The sequence below is a fragment of the Neofelis nebulosa genome, chromosome 8 (assembly GCF_028018385.1).
Source record: "Neofelis nebulosa isolate mNeoNeb1 chromosome 8, mNeoNeb1.pri, whole genome shotgun sequence".
Taxonomy (NCBI): domain Eukaryota; kingdom Metazoa; phylum Chordata; class Mammalia; order Carnivora; family Felidae; genus Neofelis; species Neofelis nebulosa.
In genome coordinates, this window is record NC_080789.1 from 52,527,408 (window position 1) to 52,554,776 (window position 27,369).

At 37.2% G+C, this 27,369-nt stretch overlaps 1 protein-coding gene and 1 pseudogene across 1 annotated transcript in view; one reads left to right on the plus strand and one right to left on the minus strand.

Moving 5' to 3' along the window:
• Positions 1 to 1,523: 1,523 nt before the first annotated feature.
• XPOT (exportin for tRNA) overlaps positions 1,524 to 27,369 on the minus strand; it is a 37,248-nt gene continuing 11,402 nt past the window's right edge. The window contains exons 6-25 of the mRNA XM_058742136.1: positions 26,499 to 26,717; positions 23,862 to 24,046; positions 23,593 to 23,761; positions 21,437 to 21,673; positions 19,380 to 19,418; positions 19,191 to 19,253; positions 18,134 to 18,258; positions 17,288 to 17,432; positions 17,018 to 17,137; positions 16,563 to 16,657; positions 15,706 to 15,775; positions 12,758 to 12,996; positions 11,031 to 11,316; positions 9,952 to 10,141; positions 9,027 to 9,143; positions 8,734 to 8,849; positions 8,012 to 8,059; positions 7,405 to 7,476; positions 4,763 to 4,819; positions 1,524 to 2,133 (exon numbers count right to left, since the gene is read on the minus strand). Coding sequence (XP_058598119.1) covers positions 2,107 to 2,133; positions 4,763 to 4,819; positions 7,405 to 7,476; positions 8,012 to 8,059; positions 8,734 to 8,849; positions 9,027 to 9,143; positions 9,952 to 10,141; positions 11,031 to 11,316; positions 12,758 to 12,996; positions 15,706 to 15,775; positions 16,563 to 16,657; positions 17,018 to 17,137; positions 17,288 to 17,432; positions 18,134 to 18,258; positions 19,191 to 19,253; positions 19,380 to 19,418; positions 21,437 to 21,673; positions 23,593 to 23,761; positions 23,862 to 24,046; positions 26,499 to 26,717 — 2,619 coding nt within the window. The 3' untranslated portion in view covers positions 1,524 to 2,106. The remainder of the gene's footprint in view (positions 2,134 to 4,762; positions 4,820 to 7,404; positions 7,477 to 8,011; positions 8,060 to 8,733; positions 8,850 to 9,026; positions 9,144 to 9,951; positions 10,142 to 11,030; positions 11,317 to 12,757; positions 12,997 to 15,705; positions 15,776 to 16,562; positions 16,658 to 17,017; positions 17,138 to 17,287; positions 17,433 to 18,133; positions 18,259 to 19,190; positions 19,254 to 19,379; positions 19,419 to 21,436; positions 21,674 to 23,592; positions 23,762 to 23,861; positions 24,047 to 26,498; positions 26,718 to 27,369) is intronic.
• On the plus strand, positions 22,147 to 22,289 carry LOC131484099 (U2 spliceosomal RNA; annotated as a pseudogene).

Below are 27,369 nucleotides of genomic sequence, written 5' to 3' on the forward strand. Positions count from 1 at the left end.
ACTTCAGGGAAAAAATGGGAATTATTATACATGATTATAGAACATGAAGTTTAACTTCTGTTGCAGACTCTTAATTTCCATGTCTTGATTTTGCTTGGCTCTGAACACACGGGAATCTTTTGAAGGGCTTTAAAGAGACAGGGGAAAAAGAGGTGTCACCTTCACATATACGGAACTAATAGTACAGTGGCCATAGCTAGCATGAAGCCTTCATGAGCAGGTACCGTAAGCTCATTTCACACTTTCACAGATGCAAAAACTGGGGTAGGGAGAAATTTAACTTGCTTAAAACCACTTCTAAAAACCAGTGACTGGCAGAACTGGTACCTGAACCTACTTACTCTGGATCTGGAACCTGTCTTAACTCTTAACCACTACACTATGTGACTTGTTAGTACTTTGGAAAATTAGTGCTCTGATAACAGATGCCAATGGTCTTTCCCACCGTATAGGAAAACTTATCAATGAAACACTCAAACTTTCGCTTTTTAACTTTTATGTATTTGTTTTTTTAAGTAATCTCTATGCCCAACATGGGGTTTGAACTCATGACCATGAGATCAAGAGTCATATGCTCTATATGACTGAGCCAGCCAGGTGCCCCTCACTTATCTACTTTTGAAGATATTTTTATTGAAATATACATTTCACCGATCTATTCTGACAACTGTTAATTTACTTTAGTACCTTTGTCCTATGATGAAGGAAAATGTTTAAAATCACTTATGGAATTAACCCTAGAAAAAGATTTACATATATCATTCAGAATAGTTTAAGGGAGTTTATAGACTACACTGAAGCCCATCATGAAACCCATAGGGGAACCACATGGGCCAAAGTTTGAAAAGAAAAACCAAACCAACAATCCCCTAAAATCTTCCTTAGGCTTTTAGAATTTAAACTTATATGACTGCAGCAATTTAATTCTCCTGTTCAGTTTGTCCCTCCTTTCTTAGTTTTCCAATACTACTTACTACTGATACTTTTCCTCTTGCTTTCTTGCATAGCCATGAATAAAAACAGCGGTAAGTACTTTTAGTAACTAAATGGGCAGCTACTCGTAAGCCTCATTAACACATAGGTATAGTGTCCTAAGTAAATCCAATAAAGGAGGGGGAAATTGGATTTTAAATTCTATCAACAGATTGAAACATGCTTTTTCTAGCATCTTAAAAAAAAGTCTAACAGGCACCTGGGTGGCTCTGTCAGTTAAGTAACCAACTCTTGATTTCAGCTCAGGGTTTGTGAGTTCAAGCCCCACAATGGACTCCCATGTTGACCATGAAGGGCCTGCTTGGGATTCTCTCTCTCCTTCTCTCTCTGCCCCTCCTAAACTCGTTTTCCCTCTCTCAAAATAAGGAATATAAAAACAAACAAACAAAAAAGAGTCCAACAGAACTATGCTGCATATAACGTTTTGAGAGCATAAATAAATCATCCATAAGCCTAAATGTGCAATCTTTAAATGGGAAATCAGGGAGAGATAAGAAAATAAGACTATAATAATTCCAAAAAAGACATGGTAGATTTCACTACGTAAAATTTATTTTTTTTTATAAAAAGTGTGTAACACTGACACCTACTCTTAAATCAGTTAATTTATGAAACCATTCTCTTTTGTAGAACACACATTGGCATCGAAACAGTTTAAAGAAATGTAATGGCTATCTACAAAAAATTAGTTTTGATTTGTTGTATTCTCCCCATATTTGGAGTCTGCACACATAAAAGGAAATTAACATGTTCAAACATATTTAGCAATTGAAAAAAAGCACACTGTTTTCCTGCTATGTGGTCTTTATAAAGGATTTAACATTTCCAGTAAAAAAAAAAAGGCGGGGGGTACTAAGATAACTGTGCTGTATCTTTTAACAGCATTTTTATATAGAACAATTTGAACTGGCATGCAAGCAACTTCTCTTGTTGTCACATACCTGTATTCAGAGAAAATTACACCCATTTTACAGGAAAAGTTCCAATACATATACTGCAATAAGCTTAAAGCAATGTTAAAAAGACCAGTGTGAATGGCACACAAAAACTGCTTCTTTATAAATTATTAACTGGAATTCTTGATCATAAAGTAGGCACAGGGAGATCCAGTCCTTAGGGCTTTGCTCTCTGGAAGAATACCTGGAAATAAAGTATCAGTACAATTAGCACTGGTGTCAGAAGGTATCACGTGAAGAATGGCTCCAAGTCAGTAAGGCTAGTCACTCTTTTACGAAATAGTCACTACTCAGAACATTTTACATGCTTCATAAATCCACACATGGTACAAGAACTTTTTTTCTGGACAATGTGACCAAATCTAGTGGTAACTTATGTTGATGTTGGCCGGGAAATTAGTGAAACTATGGTATGAACTCTAAGGCTAGGAGAATCAAGTGTGCGCAAGAAAACATGCTCGGACGCCGTTTGCTGACTGGCACACTGTCAAAGGCAATGCTGGGAAATTAAATTCTTAGGAAGAAATAAACACATCAGAGCTAAAGATAACAGCTGTTATCCCTTAAGGAATTTATTATTCATTGGATTATAAAACAATACTTGCAATTCACCATTGGAGACAATGAATGAATAGGCTAGAGGCTGCTTTGGGGACTGGCCCAATAGTACATACTACCTTCCATATTCCACAGTCAGGTACATGCTAAGTGAGCACTAGACAGACTGAATAGGCAGCAAACTCACTAAGGATAAGGACTGTAGTCATCACTGCATCCTTAGCACCTACCAGATTGGGCATTCATTGAACAAATCTATCGACTAAGTGAAGAGAAGGATTGGTATATGAGCAAAACAGAGCCTTACAAAGAGGCCATGCTTGAGGTAAGCCTAAAAAAATGGGTAGAATTCATAAATGAGGAGGGTTGCTAATAAGGCAGAACTGTTGAAGAACAGCAAAGACCACTCCTGCAAGAGAAACTAGAAAGACAGTCTGAGATCAGAATATAAGAAAACAAAATAAAAAAACAAAAAGCCTGAATGTCAAACTAAGAAACATGAACTTGTTTTGTAGTCAACTATATGGTTTATGAAGAATGAGGGGAATGAATTTCAGAGGACTATTCAGTGTTTCCAACAGGCCTGGCTACAAGGGAAGGGAGATCAGTGTGAGGTAACAACGCATACTGGAGTAGCAGCAGGGGAGACAAAGTGAAGAGTGAGGAAGAGAGAATCTATAAGATATAAGGATCAATCACACCTAAAGAGAGTAGGCACACAAGAAGGAATCCACTTTTCCCAACAAGAATAGTGCTCTCCCAGAGATAATGCTAGCACTGAAGAGATGTTGGGCTTGGGAGCAGACTTTGTATAAATGCAGCTGCATGAATTAGTATTTTTGGAGCACAAGCCTGCCACTGTACCTGCATCTGCTTACAGATACCTTTAATAGCCAGTTACAATTTGTTTTAGTCCTTTTATCCAGTTTGATCAGTTATTTAACAGAGATTACCTCTACAGGCACTTTATTTTTACAGGGACATGGGAGTGGGGAGGGTTCCCAATGATAACCAGTAGCTCCCGATCATCTTCTCACAAAACTCTCGTCAGTTTAAGCTGACAGACCACTACTAGGGAAAAAAGTGGCAAGGGAAGATGTTATAACCGGAGCCCAAGCATGACACACTTTACTTCCTCGGCAAAGGCCCTGACTTAGGAATTTTACTGAATGCCTCGGACAAAAAAAACCTGGTAGCCATTCATTAAGTCACTTGCTACTAACATATTTAGCATAGTGTTCTGCCCTCCAATTTTCTGAATGAAGGTAATAAAAATAAAGAACACGTCTTCATCCTGTCACACTGGAATTTTATTTCCAGAGCACAAGCTCTTTATAGGCAAGAGAAGTCACTCGTACAGATATCTGCAGCAGTTAGCACAGTACCTGTTACATGAAAAGTCATGATGCAGTACTGAATGACTACCTGGGTGACAGCAAGACAGTTCTGCCTTACAAATTTAAATTGTCAATATGAATGCCAAATAAGCATTTGGTACTTCTTGCCAACTTGGCGAGTTTTTTAAAAAATTCACTCATTTTATGAATGTAAAAAGAGCCTTGACTGCCAAATCAGAGAGTTTGTTCTGTTCGTTCTACAACTCAGAAGTTTCAAAATAAGATACACCAGGTAATTCTTACTTCTGTTTTTATATTTTTAGTTCCTTTCTTTCATTTCAATAGGGTCACACGTTCCTTTTTTTCTTTTTTTATAATATATTTATTTTGAGAGCGAGAGAGAACGAGAGAGAGAGAGACAGAGAGTGCGCATCCCAAGCAGGCTCCATGCTATCAGCACAGAGCCCAATGCGGGATTCGAACTCATGAAATGTGAGATCATGACCTGAACCGAAGTCAGGAGTTGGACACTAACCAACTGGGCCACCCAGGCACCCTGGGGGCACATGTTCTTAAACATGACTTGTCCCAATCCTGTAGCTCCTATCTAATTACATCACACACTATAAAAGGAAACTGGCATTTTCATAGTGCGTTCAAGCATATACACAGTGTGCTTACCTCACTTTTTATGATCTTTTCTAAGAGCTTAGTTGAAAGGGACTTTATAGAAAACTCTGAAGTATTAACATCCAAAACCGCAAATTCTTGGAAGTCGGTTTCCGAACAAAGAGATCCCCAAACAAGTAATAACTGGTAAGACTACAGTATGACACAGTATCCTGTAATATGTATTCTCTCTCAGCTCTAAAATATTACCTAATGATATGAATATGTGTAAGTTTTCCAAATACCTACCTTTAAGTAATTTTTAAAAACTTTAGCATCAGGCTGCTGAAGCGCTTGACAAAACTCCTGGGGGGCCCAGATGGGAGGGGAGAGAGAGAGAGAGACAGAATGAATTGTAGTTGTATTAAATTCACTGTAAATCAAATCCAGTTTTCTTTTTTAAACTGTGATTTAAAAAATCTATATAACTGAGCATCTTAACCACCATAATGCTATACATTAGCATTAACTATCTGCACACTGTTGTGCAGCAGATCTCTGGAACTTTTCATCTTGCAGAATTGAAATTCTATACTCACTGGACATCAACTCCCCCTTTCTTTCCCTACCAAGCCCCTGGCCACCACCATTCTACTTTCTGTTTCTGAGAGTTGGACTACTTTAGGTACTTCATGTAAGTGAAATTATGCAGTATTTATCTTTTTGTGACTGGCTTATTTCGTTTAGCAGTATGTTCTCAAGGCTTCCTCAAGATTGTAGCATGTGACAGGATTTCCTTCCTTTACGGCTGAATAGTATTCAATTGCATGTAAATACCACATTTTACTCATCTACTCATCTGTCATAAGGTGCTTCAAATCTACAGTAGTCAGATAACAGGTCCTCAGCAAAAAAGGTTCTATGGCATTTCAAATGTGATAGTTTTCAGAGACTGCTTTCACTTTTGAGAACATGGTTCTCCCACAAGATTGACTCACGCCTGAGAAGGGAGAGTGGGACAAAAACTGCATTGCTGTGGCTGTTCTCACCCAGTAAGAGCAGTAACTGAGCAGAGCTAGACCAAAAGAAAAAGAATTAAGGTGCTCTAACAGAATTCTGAAAAAGTGTTGTCACGAGACATATGAAAAAAAAGGAAAACTGGGGATGCTTATCTTCTATGATCAAATTATTAGACAGAAATATAGTTTTCCTTTACTTAACCTGGTATATTTCTATTTTTGATGTGCAAGAAGGTCACTGCTTTCATTAAAACATTACCTTATACTTATATAACAAGTTATAGCTAAGAAAATTCATTAATACCTCTAAAGTTAAAGATAGCATGTTATGAAATGAGACCATAAATTCATTAATGATTACTCTTATGTGAGATCTATCCTATTTTTCATTCAATTTTTTCAATGCCTTTCATAAAATAGCATGATAAAAACTTTAAAAAAAATTTTTTTAAACGTTTATTTATTTTTGAGACAGAGAGAGACAGAGCATGAACAGGGGAGGGTCAGAGAGAGGGAGACACAGAATCTTAAACAGGCTCCAGGCTCTGAGCTGTCTGCACAGAGCCCGACGCGGGGCTCGAACTCACAGACCTTAAGATCATGACCTGAGCCGAAGTCGGACGCTCAACCGACTGAGCCACCCAAGCGCCCCTAAAACTTTTAAAAAACACTGTTGCTGAAGGAACAATTCTTAGAATCCCTTCAAGAGAGTCTAACTCTAGTTGTAATCAAAACTCTGATACCTCAATTAGATCTATGTGCTACTAGGTAAGTTGGGGTAACTACATGCCAAGAAAATAACTGAATACCATTATAAAAATTACTCTGTAATATATAAAAATGTAAGACTGCATTCCAGATACTTACTTCAAAATACAGTTTCAGGTTTTAAAAATTAAGCATTGATAAGCTTGGCACATGTAAAATGAACCACCCAGCACAAATCTTCAGAACAGGTTTGTGTGCTACGGTGCCCTTTGGCAGTCTGGGGAGCCCACTGGACTTTGGTAGTTTTTTTTTTTTTTAAGCATTGTGTTTTTGTTTTTAATTCATTTTGAGCGGGGGTGAGGGGCAGAGAGAGAGAATCTCAAGCAGGCTCCACACTGTCAGCATGGAGCCCGATGTGGGGCTCGAACCCAGGAACCAGGAGATCATGACCTGGGTTAAAATCAAGAGTCGGACACTTAGCCGACTGAGCCATCCAGGCACCCCTAGAATGTTTTTTAAAACACTGGGTGTCTCAGTTGGTTAAGCGTCTGACTTCAGCTCAGGTCATGATCTCACGGTCTGTGAGTTCAAACTCTGCATCGGGCTCTGTGCTGACAGCTCAGAGCCTGCAGCCTGCTTCAGATTCTGTGTCTCCCTCTCTCTGCCCCTCCCCTGCTCACGTTCTGCCTCTCTCTCTCTCTCAAAAATAAATAAACATTAAAAAATTTTTAAAAATATATACATTTATAACACATGGGATTAGAAAGGAAACTAATTATAATGACTTCTGGTTATCAAAAATATTTTTGATATGTGGTGGAACAGTAAGAGATGCTGACTGAGACGACAAGGTCTAGGGGTGTTAACTTAAAATTTCAAAATCTTGGAGCGTACACAGTATTTTGAGATTCCTGGAACAACTAATGTGAAACGAAAACATCTGTGATTTCTACCGGGGACAAAGTCACAGGCAATGAGAATGGTATTATGATTTGTCACCTACACCATGGTAGGAAATTAAATTTCTGGTTAAAGTTCAGTGAAAATAAAAATACAATTTTTTCCCATTCAATTTCACATACCCCCGAAGTTTCAACTCTTACTATCCTGTATACAGTAAAACATCAAGTTGAATGCAGCTTGACTTTCTTGAATCCAAATATAAATTGAACTACACAGTCATATTTCTTTAAATTAAAAGGAATCTGTTGGGACAACTCTTACCTGAATTATCTCTGGAGCTACTTGCAAGGAAGGCAGGTATTCTTGTTGAAGATAGTGAACACATTCTGGGCCCTAAAAATTAAGATAATTATAACTCAATTATTTTCTTCCTTGATATTAAAATAATGCATAAAAATGAATTAGAACAACACATGTATACTTCAAACACAATATGGCATTGTGATTAAGAACAGAGAGTCTGGAGTGAGATTGCTTTGGTTTGAAGTCCAACTCTGGCAAATTTCTAGTAACTTGAGGTTACTTAACCTCTCTGAGCCTCAGTTTTCCCGTATGAAAAATGGAAGTTATTGTGAGGAGTGGATGAGTTAAGAAATATAAGGCTTTTGAATAGTGCTTGGCGGAGTGCTTGGGGGGGCTCAAGCATCCAACTCTTGATTTAGGCTCAGGTCATGATGCCAGCATTGTGGAATCAAGCCCTATGTCGGGCTCAGCACTAAGTGTGGGGCCTGCTTAAGATTCTCTCTCTCCCCCCTGCCCCTCTCCCGCTTGTGCTTTTCTAAAAAAAAAAAAAAAAAAAAAAATCCCCAAAATGTTAACAAATCTATGGGTAAGATGAAAATGAAGGGGCATGGAGTACAAAGCTCACCCGTTTGAGATGAATTGTTTTCAATGTCACCGCACATTCAGACAAAGCCTATGAACAACAAGGTTGAGAATTTTAATACAGTCAATTTTTGGTTAGTGATCCCACTTGTCATTTCCCTGGCCACTGCTCATTAACAATTACTTTCAAACAAGAGACAGAGGAAGGAAGGTGACCAGCATGTGGAGTAAGTGGGTTGGAGAGAAAAAGGGAAAAAATACAAAAATGCTGTCTTAATGCAGTAAATCAAATGACAAAAACTAGCTTTTACTAGGTTCTGGGGAAATGGTTAAAGGGCACTGCTTGAAATTAAGTATTTTGAAAGTAAGAGCTAGGGAAACTATTAGTTGAGCAAGAGAAAGTTACTTTTAATGGTTAGGAAAATACCATTAAGAGCACGGTTTAGAATGAAAGCAGTGGAAAAGTATAACTTAACCAAGCTTTAAAGAATGTTTGTATAATGTATCCTTTCCCAGTCCTTGAAAAAGGACTGTTAAAGTTGAAGGAGCCGTATTTTATATTCTAAACTTCAGTACCAGGATTCAGTAAGAACCCACAAAAGATCCAGAAGAGATCAACCTTTTAAAAGTGAATCCTAATTTGAAATTTAAAAAAAGGTGGGGGGTGGGCCAATGAGACTAATATAGTCAATCTGGCATTAAGTAAACTGTAAATTAGAATACATGAGATGTACACAAGGTGAACAAAGATTCCGAGGTGCTTACCAATACTGTTTGTGCATCTGCCAGGTCAAAGGTCTGTTTTAAAGGTGCTAGGAAACATGCAGGGACAATGTGCTTATAAACAAAATCAGCAAATCCCACTGGTCCATCTTTACCTCCTGTCAAGAAAAGTCATATGTTCATCTTGCATAAAAAGAAAGTCAACTAATTATCATGAGGGGAAAATCAACTCCCAGCTCTCGTCCATGTTAATAGCTGGGGTTCCACTTTATCTCTAAGAGTCTTAGGAAACAAGCTGTGGAATGAAGTGTTTTGTTTTGCTTTAATCATCTTACCCCAGAGTTCTACCAACTTGGAGAGGATGATAAAACACGTTTTCTGGGCAATTGGATCTGGATATTCGACTGCTCCTTGGATAACAGTAACCAGAACTCGTTCTACATTTTCTGCACCTGAAGCAAAATAAAAACTTGAGTTTAATTTTTAAAAGACCTAGAAAAGCAATCTGAAGCTTTCACTTCATATAGTGTAACAAGACAAAAGCATTTACAGAATTGGTAAGATCCCTCAATTTTTATTAACTTGGCTAAATTTTAAGCATAAAACATTAAAAAGTAATTATTCTCTTGTTATCCTGACCTCTGGATTTCTTATATAGCAAAATTCTCTATGTTGATCCATATAGTCCCATTTATTTTTAATTTCAAAATGGCAAGCTGGCCAGTGAGACTCAATTGTCAGGTCAATGCTGGTAAGTTGCCACCATGCTATTTATACTACTAAAGAACCAATTAAAGAAGACTGCCCTAGGGGGCTCCTGGGTGGCTCAGTCAGTTAAGCATCTGACTCTCGGTTTCAGCTCAGGTCATGATCTCGCTGTTTTGGGGGTTTGAGCCCCGTGTCGGGGTCTGTGCTGACAGTGTGGAGCCTGCTTTGGATTCTCTCTTCCTCCTCTCTCTGCCCTCCCCCGCTCATACTGTCTGTCTCTCTCAAAATAAATAAATAAAAAAAATAATTAAAACTACAAATGTTAAAAAAAAAAAAAAATACTGCCCTAGGAAAAGGGGAACTGAATACAAATTAATTTTAAGGTCCTGTGCATGAAATAGATTTTCACCTTGATGATAACGAACTGTCAACCCAGGTGCGAACATACAACCACCTTAGAAGTTTGGTATTCACTTCAATGAGCTCTTACTCCTACGGACGTGCAACTGCAACTGTGACAAGGCCTCGAGCAGACAGTATCAGCACCCCCACCTTGATTTGCTATGACTTCGCTCATTCCGCTGCCTGTGACTGTTTGCAGGAAAGCAAAGTAACTCCTTCGCAACATTTGCTTCTCTAAAGCAGCAGACTGGTCATTTTCTTCTGCTGGTCGGAGCAACACTTCAAAAATTGCATGAAGCAGAGGCATGAACATTTGCTGTAAAAAAGGAGATACCTGTATCTGAAGATAAAAAAATAACTATTACTATTTCAGAAATGAGTAAGATAATTAATATGAAACAGAAAAAACATGTTTTACAGTCTTTATCCAGAATTTAATATATTTCATAATTTTGTTAGCAAATACCAATGACAAAACAAAAATCTACATTGAACATGTGCATTATTGAAATCTTGAAAATTGTTAACTCATTGCCTACAGCCCAAGATTCAGGTTAAAATAATAGGGACTCAGACGTATTTCACCATCAAGTATCGCCATGGAATATATTCAAACTTAAATTCTCAAGAAACGAATTCTATTTTGCTAAATTTTTAGCAGAATTTATACGATTGGGCTTTCAAGGCATGCTTTTTGCAAACTCCTTAACATCTTCGTCTCAATTTCCTCATATATAAAATAGTTATCTCTAGGGCTGTTAGGATTGAATGAATGAATGTACAAAAAAAGGCTTAGAATAGATTTTGAACACAGAAAGCACCGTTAGTAAATTTTATTACGCGGCTTATATTTGCCTTAACTCTCCTTGTACAATAAAAGTGACTTTAGTACACTGAATTAATTTCAAACTCCTGCTTGGGTACCCAAGTTACAATCCTTTTTATTTACCCCTAGACCGTTAGTACTCAATGTCATTTTTATTTGCTCTTCTAAAAGAGCAGACTAATAGTTTTCTTTTGCAAAGAGCAGAAAAAATGTTTTTACTAAAACATTTATTAAGGATGTCCTATGTGTCAGGCAGTGTGCTAGACAAGGGTTGACAACAAGACCTATGATCCATGCCCTCAAGTGACTTATATTTAAAGAAAAAACAAGCTAAGGGGCAAATGCCAAAGTATGTCTAATTTGTAAGTCAGGTGATTCTCTGAGCTCTGAAGGTCTGTGGTACCTTAAACTTGGCTGTAATCTGGTTGATAAGAGGAATGAACTCCTGGAGGTCTTTTGCTTCACAATCTTTGAGCATGTGTTCTGAGGCAGATGGGATGAATGGAAGAACTTCTTCCTCTAGGCAAATAATCATGCGATGAAGGAAAGTCCGAACTCCACTTCTGAGAATATCCTTTTGTAAGGGGCAACTGAGTGCTGGCAAGAATGTCTGTAAACAGTCCAGATAAACTTCGGAACAGCCACATTGTTTCACAGTCTGCTTGTTGCTGAAAGCTTTGCTGGTTCGACTACATAAGCAAAATCAAGCAACTAGTTTTAGCTTTATTCTTTGGAAGTTTTATGGAGTAATTAAAAATAATGCACAATTGGGGCGCCTAGGTGGCTCAGTCAGTTGAGGGTCAACTTCAGCTCAGAGCATGATCTCGCAGTTTGTGGGTTCGAGCCCTGCATCAGGCTCTGTGCTGACAGCTCAGAGCCTGGACCCTGCTTTGGATTCTGTGTCTTCCTCTCTCTCTGCTCCTCCCCCACTCACGCTGTGTCTCTCTCAAAAGTAATTATTGTTTAAAATAAAAAACAAAACACAATAAATCACACAATTGACAGAACTAAGAAGCCAATTCTTTTTTTTAAGTTTATTCATTTATTTTGAGAGCAAGCGAGCAGGCAAGCAAGCAGGGGAAGGGCAGAGAGAGAGGAAGAGAGAGAATCCCAAGCAGGCTCTACGCCGTCAGCACAGAGCCCAATGCGGGGCTCGAACTCACAAACCATGAGATCATGACCTGAGCAGAAATCAAGAGCTGGACACTCAACTGACTGAACTGCCCAGATGCTCTGCCAATTATTTATTTTCTATGTCACAACTGCTTCCATCTTCGGCTAATACAGTTACTTGCGTACTATCGCTTCTAGCTACCATTCCAGAATAGGCTCAGGTTAAACGAATGACAGGTCATTGATACAAGCCTTCTAATGAAAATCTACTTAAATGTTTTACTAAAATCCTGATAAAGCAAGCAGAAAAGAGGAAAAAAATACACTTACTATGACTGGGCTATATTAGACAATCTGCAAACTACTGACTTAAATTTAGAAAACAGTCTTTAGAATTCAAGTTATTTATATATCCTAACATTAGCTTTTACACTGAAGTATTCTGTAGAGCAATTTCCAATTAGCAACCACTCCAGCTTTCATACGTTATTGTCTGCCAATAAAATATATGGGCAAAGAGGAAAAAAAAGGCAGTTGGGGTGGTCTTCAGGACACAATGCAAGAGCTAAAAAGAAACCTCAAGACTTCATCTTTAAAGAACCAAGACTGATCCAGGGGTGCCTGAGTGGCTCAAGTTGGTTTAAGTATCTAAACTGATCCAAGATGTCTCCACATGTCATTAGTATATAAACTCTTCAGTTAAGCCCCCTAAATATACAATCAATTTATACCAAAGAAGTGAGATGATCAAGGATTTGGATAGTTATCAAACCAGAAATGCAAAATGTTATGTGACCTAGTCCCTTCTTCAGTTAAATCTTCTAATTTATTGGATATAGAGAAGAAAGGTTTAGATAATTTTCTGGACAATCCAGTTTTCAAAACATGGATATGTGTGCCCAATTATTTTGTGTGTGTGCGTGTGCACCCAGTGCTAAAAGATCCAAGTAAATGGTTCTTGATGTATGTTCTGTGTGTGCATACTCACTTTACAATCTTAATTGCAATCACACTCACCTGGCAAATCCAACGGCATGGTTGAGACAGTCTGCTAGTGATGCCTGCCTTTCTTCATCTTGTGCCAGCATCAACTTTTCTAACAGAATTTTAAACTTCTCCATTAGTGGGGTCAACAGATTTCTCATTAATGCTTGTTTCCGTTCGGCAGGATATTCACTATTAACAATCAGCACTCCAGCTGTCTCATAAATAAAGAGTTGATCATCGCTGCTCAACAAAGACTGGTAACCATTCTCCTAGAAAGAAATTTAATCTTACTGGTGTTTATCGTTGTTCAGTTCCCCTCATTTAAGTACAATTAGTGCGATAGGGACAGGAGATACAATCTATCACATCAACTCATTATTAAAAAGTAGATCAAGTACTTACCAAAAACAAATTTTCTCCCAGCACCACATAATGGAAAGAGAATGGAATTTGAGGTCAAAAGATCAAAGGTCTAATTCTATCCTTGATAAAACAGTAAACTGTCATATAAATTATTAGTTAGCCTTCTAACTTGTTCTCTTTTGAGAACAATCTTATTTGTAAAACTGTTATGAGGCGAATGAGACGTATAAAGATGTTCTGAATGTTAATACAAAGATCACACAGGTAAATATTTTGAGGAGTATTTAAGAATTGAGTAACAATAAAAACCACACAATAAACACACCACACACACACACACACACACACACACACACTAGTTGTTACTTTAGAATGTATGAAAATAAGACTGCATATGGAAGAAATAGTTCTCATTCAAACACAGGTAAATATCCCATACACTGGTCAATTCTTATTAATGACTTATATTATTTTTTTACATTACATTAATGACTTTTATTACTTTTTACTTTGGAAGGGATCAAAAGGAGGGTGAAAATACCAGAGTGCACTCTAGATCCAACACTAAAGCTCCCTGTTAAAAAATCACATGGGGCACCTGGGTGGCTCAGTCGGTTGGTTAAGCATCAGACTGTTGATCTCAGCTCAGGTCTTGATCTCACAGTTTCGTGAGTTCGAGCCCCGCACGGGGCTCCACACTGACAGTGCAGGGCCTGCTTGGGATTCTCTGTTTCCCTCTCTCTCTGCCCCTCTCCCTGTCTCTGTCTCTCCCAAAATAAATAAACCTAAGAAAAATTACATAAAAAGGGTGCCCGGGTGACTCAGTTGGTTGAGAGTCCGACTCTTGATTTCGGCTCAGGTCATGATCCCACAGTTTCATGAATTAGAGCCCTGTGCTGGGCTCTGCACTGACAGTGCAGACTGTTTGAGAGTCCCCCTCTCTCTCTGCCTCTCCTCTGCTTGCACTCTCTCTCTCTCAAAATAAATAAACTTAAAAAAATTTACATAAAAATCTAGTTTTAGAACAAATTATGTGGTGATTTTATATAAAAGAGTACCTCATTTATTAAAAGAAGCATGTCCCCATATAGAAGTAGCTAAAGCATTTAGGTACCACTAGGACTAATCACTGCTTTAGGGGTTAAAAACACCAAGATAGGGGCGCCTGGGTGGCGCAGTCGGTTAAGCGTCCGACTTCAGCCAGGTCACGATCTCACGGTCCGTGAGTTCGAGCCCCGCGTCAGGCTCTGGGCTGATGGCTCGGAGCCTGGAGCCTGTTTCCGATTCTGTGTCTCCCTCTCTCTCTGCCCCTCCCCCGTTCATGCTCTGTCTCTCTCTGTCCCAAAAATAAATAAAAAATGTTGAAAAAAAAAAAAAAAAAAAAAAAAAACACCAAGATAAAGCAGCCATATGGATATTAGGTCCTGGGGCACCCGGGTGGCTCAGCTGGTTGAGCATCCAACTTCGACTCAGGTCACGACCTCACAGTTGGTGAGTTTGAGCCCCGAATCAGGCTCACTGCTGTTAGTGCACAGCCCACTTCAGGTCTTCGGTCTCCCTTACCCAACCTCCTCCCCTTCATGTTCTCTCTCTCAAAAATAAATATTTAAAATAAAAAATAAATGAGTTAATTAACGGTACTTAAAAATGGGTACTCATGACCCTATTAAGCAGACAACATTCAGTAAAAGCCTCTAAACCACGTGTTTTTATATACTAAAAAGGGATTGCAGCTATAGTTTAAGCCCTTGTTTATACAAACAGTATAAAAAAAATCAAAGATTTCTAATATGTATAAGATGATATTGCTACATAAAACTTTCTGAATGCCTAGGTCTTATAAGGTCACTGTAAAGCTGCCAAGGAAAACTGGCATTAATTAGGTGAAGTTCTTTCATATATAGGTTTTTGTAATATGCCAAGACAATTTAAGCATATAATTCATTAGTAATCTTTCATTTAGTGAAATTATGTAACCACTGAACCCTAAGTTTTGATATTCAATGAAAAGAACAAAAGTATTATTTTCTGTTTAACACTTCTCAAGTGGAAGCTTTAGTAGGAACTTTTATCAAAATGAAAAAAATGAGTCAACGTCAGTATACAAAAACATGTAGAGGTCAAAATATACTTACAAAGTATCTCAATTTAAATCTTTCTGATGAAATGAATACCAAAATATCAACCAGCATTTAAACATTTTTAGCCAAAGCCTTAAATTACTCAAAAAAAAGTCACTCTACTGGTAGTAGTCACTTAGAATGGCTAATACGATCATATACTAAATAAGAAATAATTTAGAAATTAAATTTTTCCTTCTCCGTAAGATACTTCCAACATTTGAGAACAGACCATATCTCATTCTGCCAAATTTATCAGTCAACTCCTGATTATTTTCTATCACTATTTTATTAATTCTAGTACTATGTTTACTAATCCTAACAGAATTTTGGTAAACAGAAGTAATTAACCCTTGCACACACCCTCTTCCTCTCTGCCACCCTGACCCTTCATTAAGAAAACTGCCTACAAGGCATTAGCATTAAAGGCTAAAGGCATGTATGGCTTCAATGATATTTGGAGAGAATCTGTAATTTGGAAAGATAGATACTTACAGGTGGAGAAAGCTCTAATAAATCTTGTATCCTATTCAGAATATCCTCAATGAAAGGATTCATTTGTTTACTGAAAAAAGGCAAAAGAAGAAAAAAATCACAATTATGTAAATAGTGCTCAAAATACCAAATCCCCCTTTATAAAGGGCAGAACTAAAAAAAAAAAGTTCCGTTCTACGTTAGTCAGTGTAATCACTAAGACTAGCTATGATTTTTTAAAATTATAACCTTATAAGCCTTAGGATGAGTTTTCATACCCCCCCAAAAATGGTACTAGTAAAAAAAAAAAACAAAAACAGATTAGGTTAGAAAATGTATTTCTAAGAATAAGAAATGTATTCTTTAGAATTTCAAAGAAGGCATACAGTTACAGCACCAATAAAACTGTTGGCTAAATAAATAACTAATGCCATTACATCTGACTTCAGCTCAGGTCATGATCTCACAGCTCATGAGTTTGAGCCCCACATCAGGCTCTGTGCTGACAGCTCAGAGCCTGTCACCTGCTTTGGATTCTGTGTCTCCCTCCCTCTCTCTCCCTCCCTTGCTCATGCTCGCTCTCTCTCTCTCTCTCACAAGTGAACAACGAACATTAAAAAAAAAAATTAAATAACTAATGCCGTTAATGACGACAGCTGTTCTATATAAAGGTATGCTTTATTTGCAAAGTACCTGGGGCTAATGAATAGTAAATGAAGTCATAACATTATGATACCAAAAAAGAACATTTCATTAAAAAAAAAAAAAAGCCTTAGAACAAAAAGAACCAAATCTACAATAGGTTTTTAGAAGATAATTTATAGGTCGTATTTAATAATCTTAAAAAGGACACATAACAGCTGATATTTCGTACTTACTTTAGAGACTTGACAAATCTGGAAAACAGGTAAGCAGCTCGGCTCCGCACTTTGGCACTAGAATGCCGCAGACCCCTATGATCTAAGAAGGCCATCTAAGGAAACGGAGACACTTTCACTACTTCTGCACTTACTTACGGCTTTTATTGTTATTGTCACAATACATGTTTGTTCCCATCAAATTTTACTTCTTAGCTCCCAGAAGGCAGGAACCTGGTATATTTAACAAATAATTCTTGAGGACACCAATAGGCCCTGGAGGACTTGTTTTAGATGACTGATTAAGCCAGAAACTGTCTATTTTAAAGAAATAGAGGAGGGGTCGGTTTCAGTGTATTCAAGAGTTTCTGAGAGCTTCTGGCTCTAAGAAAATGTATAAAAATAGACTACTATCTGCTCATTAGCAGAAATACCTGGAAAAAACCCCAGAAACTGAGGATAAAATATATACTTACTAGGACACATGGAATGTGTTGAGGTTCAACTGTGAAAAACTTTTCATATCTAACAACAGTTTCGAAGAACTCCAATGTCACAGATGTATGCTGATAGGAACTAACTCCTGATGTTACCAACTGGAGCAGAAAAAAGTTAAGACATCTGTCCTTAATTCATTGTAACATCAAAATACCCCAGTATTAACAGATGCTAATTAAGGAACTCCCATTAGCTTGCAGTGAAAACAGAAAATTATGTTCAAAATAAATGATCTGTAGTATACTTACAGTTCGCATCATATCCTGCAAAGCACTAGCTTTTGAAACATCACCTGAGAAGTGAGCACCATGAGATACTGGAAGAGCTTCTGCCAACATATACAGCAGTCTTATTGCTACTTCAACCTCCATAAAACGTGTAGTCTGCCAATTCCTACCAAGAGAGAACATGTACATGACATCTGCATATAAACATTCTATAGAACACCAACAAAAGCCTCTTTAATTATTAAGAAATCATAGTAATGGTTAATTTTAACAGGCAACAAAATTACATCACAAAATTAGAGATGACTCGTGATACATTTCGCTGTTTATGTTCCAAAAGCAGTGTTTTCCCCACAAGGATCATCATAAATGGAGACAACAACAACACGGACGGAGCTAGAGAGGATAATGCTAAGTGAAATAAGCCAGAGAAAGACAAATGCCCAATGACTTCACTCGTATGTTGAATTTAAGAAACAGAACACACACAGGAAAAAGAGATAAAAAGAGAGAAAGACAAACCAAAAAAGAAAAGAGAACTAGAGAATAAACTGCTGGTTACCAGAGGGGGGAGGGGGAGGGGATGAAATAGGTGAAAGGGATTAAGAGTGCACTTATGGTGAGGAGCACCGAGTAATGTGTAAAGCTGAATCACTATAATGTACACCTGAAACTAATATAACACTGCAGGTTATCTATACAGGGATTAAAAAAAAGATAATTGGAGTCAAATGCATTGCTTCAGATACAACATAAGACCTTGGTAAATAACAAAGATTAATAAATTACACGAATCATGCACTGTAGACCATCATCACGGAGAAAAGGGAAGAGGGAGACCACTTAGAAAAACAGGCACACACTTACTGCAGTGTAGAACTAAAAACTCTGCGAACAGAAGCCAGCAGTAGCTCCGGTGAAACTTGAGCAAGCCTGTCCAACAACAACTTCAGTTGTTTTCTGTATTCTACAAACATGGCTTCATCTTCACCCTAAGACAGATTTTTAAATTCTCATTTTAAAACTTAAAAGACCTTAAAATTCATGTAAATGGTTCATTCTCATACAGTTTTCTGCATTTGTAAATTTAATATGTACTTTTCTCGTTAATATTTATTTACGTAGGAAAAATTACTACGTTTAGTAGCCTTTCCTCCCCTGCTCACAACAAACATTTCTGAACACAGCCCTAGCCCTCAAAAGCCTAGAGCCAGAAACAGTATAGGGAGGAGGTTAAGGACAAGAACCTAGAGGCAGAATGGATTCACAATGGGCTTCACGAAAGCTTCACCACCTGATTCATACTCCTTGTATCTTGTAATATCTTATAAAGATATTGTATATAACAAGTTTTGTACTAAAGTGTGCAATTTGTTCATTATCATCACCATTACCTTTTTATAGTCCAAAGTTTTTGAAAGCCTCAGATGGGGAATTGAACACTTAGCACATTGCAAAATAGTATAAACCAGGCTTGAGTTGATAGAAAGTACTTGACGATCCTTGTGTGTAAAATAACTCACTGGCAACCCTGGACAAGACTTGTAGCTACAAGAAGTCCAGAGAGTTAAGTGCTTCATTCCCACTTTCCCATAGACACTTATGATCTGAGGTCCACTGACAAGGTCTCAACTCATCACTTCTATTAAATACAAAGTGAGATATGATCAGCAATTGTATTGTCAATATTTTACAAAATTCACTGCTACAATAAGTGTTTTAAAAAGGGATAAAATACCAAACAGGCATTTTTTGAGGGTATTATGAAGGATTATGAGGCTTCTATTAATTTCACCTAAGGTGGAGATCAATATAAGCAAGAGTGTTAAAATGTTTGTTTTATTTAAAGAACTCTAAGCAAAACTGAAAATGTTAATTTGAGGTAAGCGAATAAAACTGATTTCTTCCCAACGAAAATTCTTACCTCATTTTCAAAGTTATATTCTTCATCGTAAGTCAGTTTTTTCATAACGGCCAACATGATTGCCTAAAATTAAGAATAAGTATCTTGGGTCAGTTTCCTTTGACATATTTTGAAGTTGTTATATTTCAAGACAGACTGCAGTCACAAATTCTGGTATCACTTTATAAGAAGCAAAAATAAGTCAATTACCTCTACATTAGCTTTTTGCTGATCCGAGAGCACTGTAAGCTGTTAAAAAAAAAAAAGCAAGCAATGATTTATTAGGTTTCCTAAAGTCGTACTCATCAAAATGTTTTTTTCATCAATTAAGACCTTTTAAAACATGCACACAACTTTTGTGGAGGGTAGTTTGGTAGTACCTTTCTGCATTTAAAATGCACCTAACCTAAGATCTAGCAAGTCCATTTCTAGTAAACAACTTGACACATAGATGAATTTCAACTCTAAGGATTATTTATAATGTATTCAGCAAAGAAGTTTACAGGACAGTAAAGTATGGTCTTCCCTTATTTTCAAACAAGGCAAAAAAAAAAAAATGCTAGAAATCCATTAAGAGACATACAGTGGAATTACCAATAGTCATTTTAACTTTCTTCACGTCTTTCCGTTACCTAAAATTTCTTAAGGTATGTATGCAGACATCTGTTATGTTTTCAACAATAATACAGAAGCTAAACTCAGTTTGGAAAAAAATCATTTTAAGCTGGACTTGATTCAACTAATCAAATGTAAATAAAATAGCAACGGTTTTCTCATCTAATGACACAATGAGAAGTTATTAATTTGTTTTTAATAAATCTGCCCTGCTGTGTGATTAAAAAAAAAAATTTACTTATTTATTTTGAGTGAGAGAGAGAGAGAGAGAGAGAGAGGGGCAGAGAAAGAATCCCAAGCAGGCTCTGCATTGTTAGTGCAGAGATGTGGGGCTCGATCTCAGGAACCATGAGATCACATCCTGAACCAAAATAAAGAGTTGTATGCTTAATCACTGAGCCACTAGGCACCCCAGGGCCTGCAGCCTTTTAAAAATTACTAACTTCTTGAGGAGCTGGGTGGCTCAGTTAGTTAAGTGTTCGACTCTTGATTTCAGCTCAGGTCATGATCTCACAGTTCGGTTCGTGAGTTCAAGCCCACTGATAGTGTGGAAGCTGCTTGGGATTCTCTCTCTCTCTCCCTCTCTCTCTACCCCTCCCCCTGCTTGTGCTCTCTCAAAACAAGTAAAATTAAAAAACCCTTTAAAACAACAACAACAAAAAAATCAGCAACTTCTCAGGGCACCTGGGTGGCCCAGTAGGTTGGGCGTCTAACTCTTGATTTCAGCTCAGGCCATAAACTCATGGTTTGTGGGATCAAGCCCCATGTTGTAGGGCTCTGTGCTGACAGCACGGCGCCTGCTTGGGATTCTCTCCCTCTCTCTACCCCTCCTCTACTCTCTCTCTCTCAAAAATAAACAGGGGCGCCTGGGTGGCTCAGTTGGTTAAGCCTCCAACTTCCACTCTGGTCACGATCGCACAGTTTGTGAGTTTGAGTCCCATGTTGGGCCCTGTGCTGTCTGTCAGAGTCTGGAGCCTGCTTCAGATTCTGACTCCCTCTCTCTCTGCCCCTCCCCACGCTTGCATGCACTCTCTCTCTCAAAAATAAATATTAAAAGAAAAAAATGAACAAAAACAAATAAATGGCTACAAGCCCTAACATGGAGACTATTACTGTCTACATTTTAAGTCCTTATTGGAAACAACTCTGTAAGGAGAGATTTTTAATTATAAAAAATTATTTATAAGAAGTAACGTATATTTAGTTAAAATAACGAATGATGTTTAACAAAATTTCTACTAAATTTAAAACCAAGCACAGGGGCACCTGGGTGGCTCAGTCGATTAAAGTATCCGACTCTTAGCTCAGCTCGGGTTTTGATCTCAGGTTCTTGAGTTCAAGCCCTGAGTTGGGCTCCACGCTTGGCATGGAGCCTACTTAAAAACAAACATACACAGATTCAAAATGAAAAAATAATGTAAACCTACAGCTAATTCTGGAGCTTGTTAAAATCTAGCAAATTTTAGATTCTGGCCATTCTCGTTTTCTGGCTAAGAAGTTGGAAAAAAACGAAGACAGAAAGACATTAATATTTAACAGTAAATGTAGCTAGCTAGTAGAATGACAGGTATTTTCTTTTTTCCTATATTTTTCAATTCTCTGTGGCTCTTCTATATTATGTACTGGACAAAAAGATTAAAACAAGGACTTACCTGTTTCAAAATATGAAGATAATCATAACAAAATCCAATAATATTAGAAGAGATGTCATCATCTTCATGAATTAGTAGCTGCAGCATCAGGGCCACTTTTGTTTCAATAGCTTGTAGTGCCTCTTGAGCATTCTTGATATCCCCATTCTTAATTAATTTAGTCCAACTAACTATCAAGGACTGTCCCATTCCATTTACCAGTTTAGAAAATCTGGCCAGGAAGTCAACATCTTCTTCCTACAAGCAATCAAAAGAGACCTCAATTTAAAACCTCCCACCTAAGAGCAAGAAGAAAAACTCTATCAACTTTAGTATGAGTCAAGTGACAATTCTACAACTCGATTTTAAACTTAACAGAAATTTAACTATTCTACTACCTGGACTGGAAACTCATTGACTTCTTCTACTATTATTGGCCATTGGTACTCTTCCAAGCAATTCTTTCCAACGGTTATGTGCTTCTGCTGCCAACGTTATAAAAGTTTAAAAAAAGAGATCTGTGGTTTCAAAACCTTCTGTCTAAATTGTTTGATTTAGTAAATATGCTATAACAGTTAATGTCACACTACAGTATAACAATCCGTAACAGTCCTTTCTGAAACTATGTGAGCCTCAACTATGCGACAGAAAGATACAACTGCCATTATAACCACCTGCCTAAGGTCATACCAGTGTTAAGAGTCAGAACTTAAACTTCACATTAAATTATTATCGCTTCTCGGCCTTTTGGCTAAGATCAAGTGTATTTTCATTAATTATTCTTATGATGATTCTTTAGAGATTTTAGTTTCATCATTTTAGGTCTTTTACCGCAGACTAAATAAGACAATTGTTAGCAATGTAAGAAAACACTACTATTCTTCTGTCGGCAAGGATAACGGTAGAGCTGTACTACTGACATATCAGCAATTCAAAGATTTCTTAGTAATTTTTTATCACTGTCACAGGCAAAAGAGAAACCTTCATGGGGCGCCTGGCTGGGTCAGTCAGTTGAGCATCCAACTTCGGCTCAGGTCAGGATCTCACAGTTTGTGAGTTTGAGCCCCACATTGGGCTCTCTGCTGTCAGCACAGAGCCTGCTTTGTTTCCTCTGCCTCCCTCTCTCTGCCCCTCCCCCACTTGCACTCTTTCAAAAATAAACATAAAAAAAAAATCTTAAAAACAAAACCCCTCCATATTCTGTTTCTAAATTACTTATTTACCACACTCAGAGCCCTCACTCTGTTGGGGCTACAACGTACATAACTCAAATGAATAACAATCAAAAGTATGGTGAAAATGTAACATTTATAACGGGGTATAGTTTTGGTCAAAACACACTGCCATGTATATAGGATATTCCTTGCTATTTAAAGGACAGACCAATGGTATCAGATTCAACTGGGAGTTTGTTAAAAATGCACAACTGCAGGTACCATCCCAGGTCTTCGACTTTAAGAACTGGTATAATAGGGGCGCCTGGGTGGCTCAGTTGGTTAAGCAGTCGACTTCGGCTCAGGTCGTGATCTCGCGGTCTGTGGGTTCGAGCCCCGCGTCGGGCTCTGTGCAGACAGCTCAGAGCCTGGAGCCTGTTTCAGATTCTGTGTCTCCCTCTCTCTGACCCTCCCCCGTTCATGCTCTGTCTCTCTCTGTCTCAAAAATAAATAAACGTTAAAAAAAAAAAATTTAAGAACTGGTATAATTTTATATATATATATATTTTATATATATATAATATATATAATATAATATAATATATAATATAATAATAATATAATATATAATATAATATATATAATATATATATATATTTTATATATTATATATATATATTTTATATATATATATATATAAAATAGATATATAAATATATGTGTGTATATTATATATGTATTATTATATATATTATTATGTATACATTATAGTATATATATTATATATATGTCATAATATGTATTATTATATATGTAATTATTAAATACAACAATATAATTTACTGTCCAAGGCAAATGCTACAGCGAACATTATGGCTTTCTGAATACAGTGTTTCCTTATTTATAATCTCAAGGAGAGTTTACAACATTGGGGAAAAAAGGAAAAAAGAAAGCGTATTTAAATTAATACCTGTCCTACTTTGTTCTAACAATTTTGAAAACTTAATACGTAAATTTACCGACCTGGTCAATGCTGAAAAACCCAGCAGACTGTAATACTTGACACAAAGATTCTACTAGTTTCATTTTATCAACAGGATCCATTCCTTTATTTACAATTTCAAATAAACAGTCACATGCTTCTTCCCGTAGAACTTCTATTGACATATGACCTAGCAGCATATTTATAAACCTGGCAACAGCAGAATAAAACTGTTACAACATTTTCAAACACATGAGTTTTACACACTGTATTTTGTAGACTTAAATCCTGATAATATATGTATACTTACCTATCATTGGCTATAAGGGATAAGTCTATCCAAGAGACATAAGCCCCAACTACCTCAAGGCACTGACATGTCACTTCTGAATTAGTATACTGATAATTTTGTAAGATTTGGTACCATGATTCCACTAAGTTTGGAATGCACTGCTCCCTCATGGTATCTTTTATTAGAGTATTCCTACGAGCCTCCTAAAAAACAAAATAAAACATCTTATGCATTGAGTAGATTACCACACAAAATAATTTCTGACATCTGAATAGTTACACAAATTTCCTCACTACTAAACTTCCAGACTTGTTAACACATTCCCTGCCACTATTTTCTATTTCTCAACTCTAAAATCATATCCTGTGATTCTTTTAATTTCCTTTTTCTGTTGCATTCCACAGCGCCAGATTTCTTATTAGACATAAACCATAGGGGCGCCAGGGTGGCTCAGTCAGTTAAATCAACTTTGGCTCAGGTCATGATCTCATGGCTTGTGAGTTCGAGCCCTGCATTGGGCTCTGTGCTGACAGCTCAGGGCCTGGAGCCTCCTTTGGATTCTGTGACTCCCTCTCTCTGCCCCTCCCCTGCTCATGTTCTGTTTCTCTCTCTCTCTCTCTCACAAATAAACATTAAAAACAATTTTTTTAATAAAAAAAACCCAACTATAAATAAGCATTACTTAGAAATCTAAAGCGTATGATAAAAGGTACTTGTCAATATTATACAAACATGATTATTTAACCTACGTAAGAGAGTGGAAATTTGTTCTTAATTAAAATTTTTTTGAGTATAGTTGACTTACAATATTACAGCAGTTTCAGGTATACAACATAGTGAATCGACATCTTTATACATTCTGCAGGAATGGTAATAATTTAAATGCATAATAATAACCTTTACAGTTTTAAGTATTTCTTACATATGACTTTATTTTACACATTTGAATCAAGCAATTTTTTTTAATGTTTATTTATTTTTGAGATAGAGAGGGGCAGAGAGAGAGGGACCACTATAGTGCAGAGCCCAATATGGGGCTCAAACTCACAAACCGTGAGATAATGACCTGAGCCAAAGTCGGACACTTAACTGATCCACCCAGATACTCCTGAATCAAGCAATTTCTATTGTGTCCTTTAAGAAGAAGGTGAAGGGTGCCTGGGTGGCTCAGTCAGTTAAGTGCCCAACATTGGCTCAGGTAGCGATCTCACAGTTCATGGGTTCAAGCCCCATGTTAGCTCTGTGCTAAGAGCTCAGAGCCTGGACTGCTTCAGATTCTGTGTTTCTGTCTCTCAAAAATAAATAAACATTAAAAAAAAAAAAAAAAGAATAAGGAAAAAGTGCGGTGCCTGGGTAACTCAATCAGTTAAGCATCTTACTCTTGATTTTGGCTCAGGTCATGATGTTGCGGTTTTTTTGTGAGATCAAGACCTGTGTCAAGCTCTGCACTGACATCACAGAGCCTGCTTGGATACTCTCTTCTCTCTCTGCCCTTCCCTGCCCACGTGCTCTCAAAATAAATAAACCACTAAAAAAAAGTGAAAGAATAAGGAGAAAAGTTATATCAGATAATGAAGAAATAAAGACTAAGGTGATGGGCTGTGTAATTGAGAATACAGAAGAAAGGGCACAGATTGATAAGCAACGATACCTCCTCACTAGCTATATAGCAGGAGTAAATACAGACTGCATCGCTTCAAAAATTCCTAAGAGAACCAATTTGTGTAGTTCATTGGAGAAAGTATTTGCCTCATTACAAAACAAATGAACAAAAAAACCCAAAAACCACCAAGAAAACAAAAACAAAAACAAAAACAAAAAACCTCTAAAGTAATACTCTAATTTCAACATACACTTGGGGGAAAAAAGCCAGTTCAAGTTCCTTTGTAGAACAAAATTAAAAATGGGTGAATTTATAATCATTGCAAAAATTTGGGGATACCTGGCTGGCTCAGTTGAAGAGCATACAACTCTTGATCTTGGGGATGTTTGAGCCCCATGTTGAATGTAGAAATTACTAAAATAAATTAAAAAAAAAAAAAAAAAAAAAAGAAGAAAGAAAGAAAAAGAAAAGAAAACGTGTCTCCAGGGATGCCTGGGTGGCTCAGTGTGTTAAGCATCTGACTTCAGCTCAGGTCATGATCTTACAGTCCATGGGTTTGAGCCCCATGTCAGGCTCTGTACTGACAGCTCAGAGCCTGGAGCCCAGTTCAGATTCTGTGTCTCCCTCTCTCTCTGCCCTTCCCCTGCTTGCAGTCTGTCTCAAAAATCTAAAAATATTTAAATATTTAAAAAATATTTTTTTTAATTAAAAAAAAAAAAGAATATGTGTCTCTGAATAAAAGAGACATCCCACTCTTTTTTTATTATGTGCCCATCACCTCCTACAAAATCTTCATTAAAAACTAAAAATTACAGGCACTTGGGTGGCTCAGTTGGTTGAGCATGCAACTCTTGATTTCAGCTCAGGTCATGATCTCACGGTCTTGGGACTGAGCCCTGCATTGGGCTCAGCACAGAGCCTGCATGGGATTCTTTCTCTCTCCCTGTCTGCCCCTCTTGCGCTCATGAACTGGATTCTCTCACGCATGCTCTCTCTTTCAAAATGGATAAACTTAAAAAAAATCAACTAACAATTAATGGGAAGTTACTTACCTCTGATGTATGCACCACATCACGATCCACCAACTCGGAATCAATTGCCATGAGGATTCGGAGGTACAGATCCACTCCCCTTGGATTTAGGTCCACTACTGAGAGAATGTCAAAAAAAAACTTGGGCCATCTAGTGAGATATTCTGTAACAAAAAGCAAGGCGAAGACTTGGGCTGCTTTATTTCGTATAAAGGTCTTCTCTGGTTGGGGATTCAGCATCTGACAAACAGAGAAATTGTCCTTGAAATCAAATGTAAACTGGAAACTCTCATACTGTTTTCCTATTTATCATCGATAGGCAAAAACTCTACACAGTCTACATTAGCTATGCAACAAATATGCTTAAAAATTACCAAAGTATTTAAGTGATTACCCAGGTGGAAAACAGTCAAACAAAGATGGTTACTTCTCTTTCTCACACTTTTAGAGAAAAGTTTCACATGTAGAGTTTTACTACTTATTCCTTTTACTAACTGCTTTTCTTCTAGCTGTTTGCTCTTTAAGGAAACTAAAAATTCCACCTACATAACTACTACTTTATATGTTAAGATTAGTTAAAATTAACAAAAAAGAACACAACATGAACAAAAAACTCTAAGATCCCCCCCCCTCCTTTGTAAAGAGGCTGTCCAGGAAGGCTCATGTTTAAAAGTAAACAAAGTATCTGTTTCTGTCAAGTAGTTAAACAACAACAAACTATTTTAAAACCAAGTTTCAACAATGTGTCATGGAAAGCATGACAGTTTCAGTTATTGATATAATTTTAGATCATTGCTAGGCTTTCTTATACCCATGATCTTTGAAATCAGCACTTTCTAAAAGAGCTATGGGATCAAATGGAGGATAAATGTCCAACATTTTTGAGGTAAAA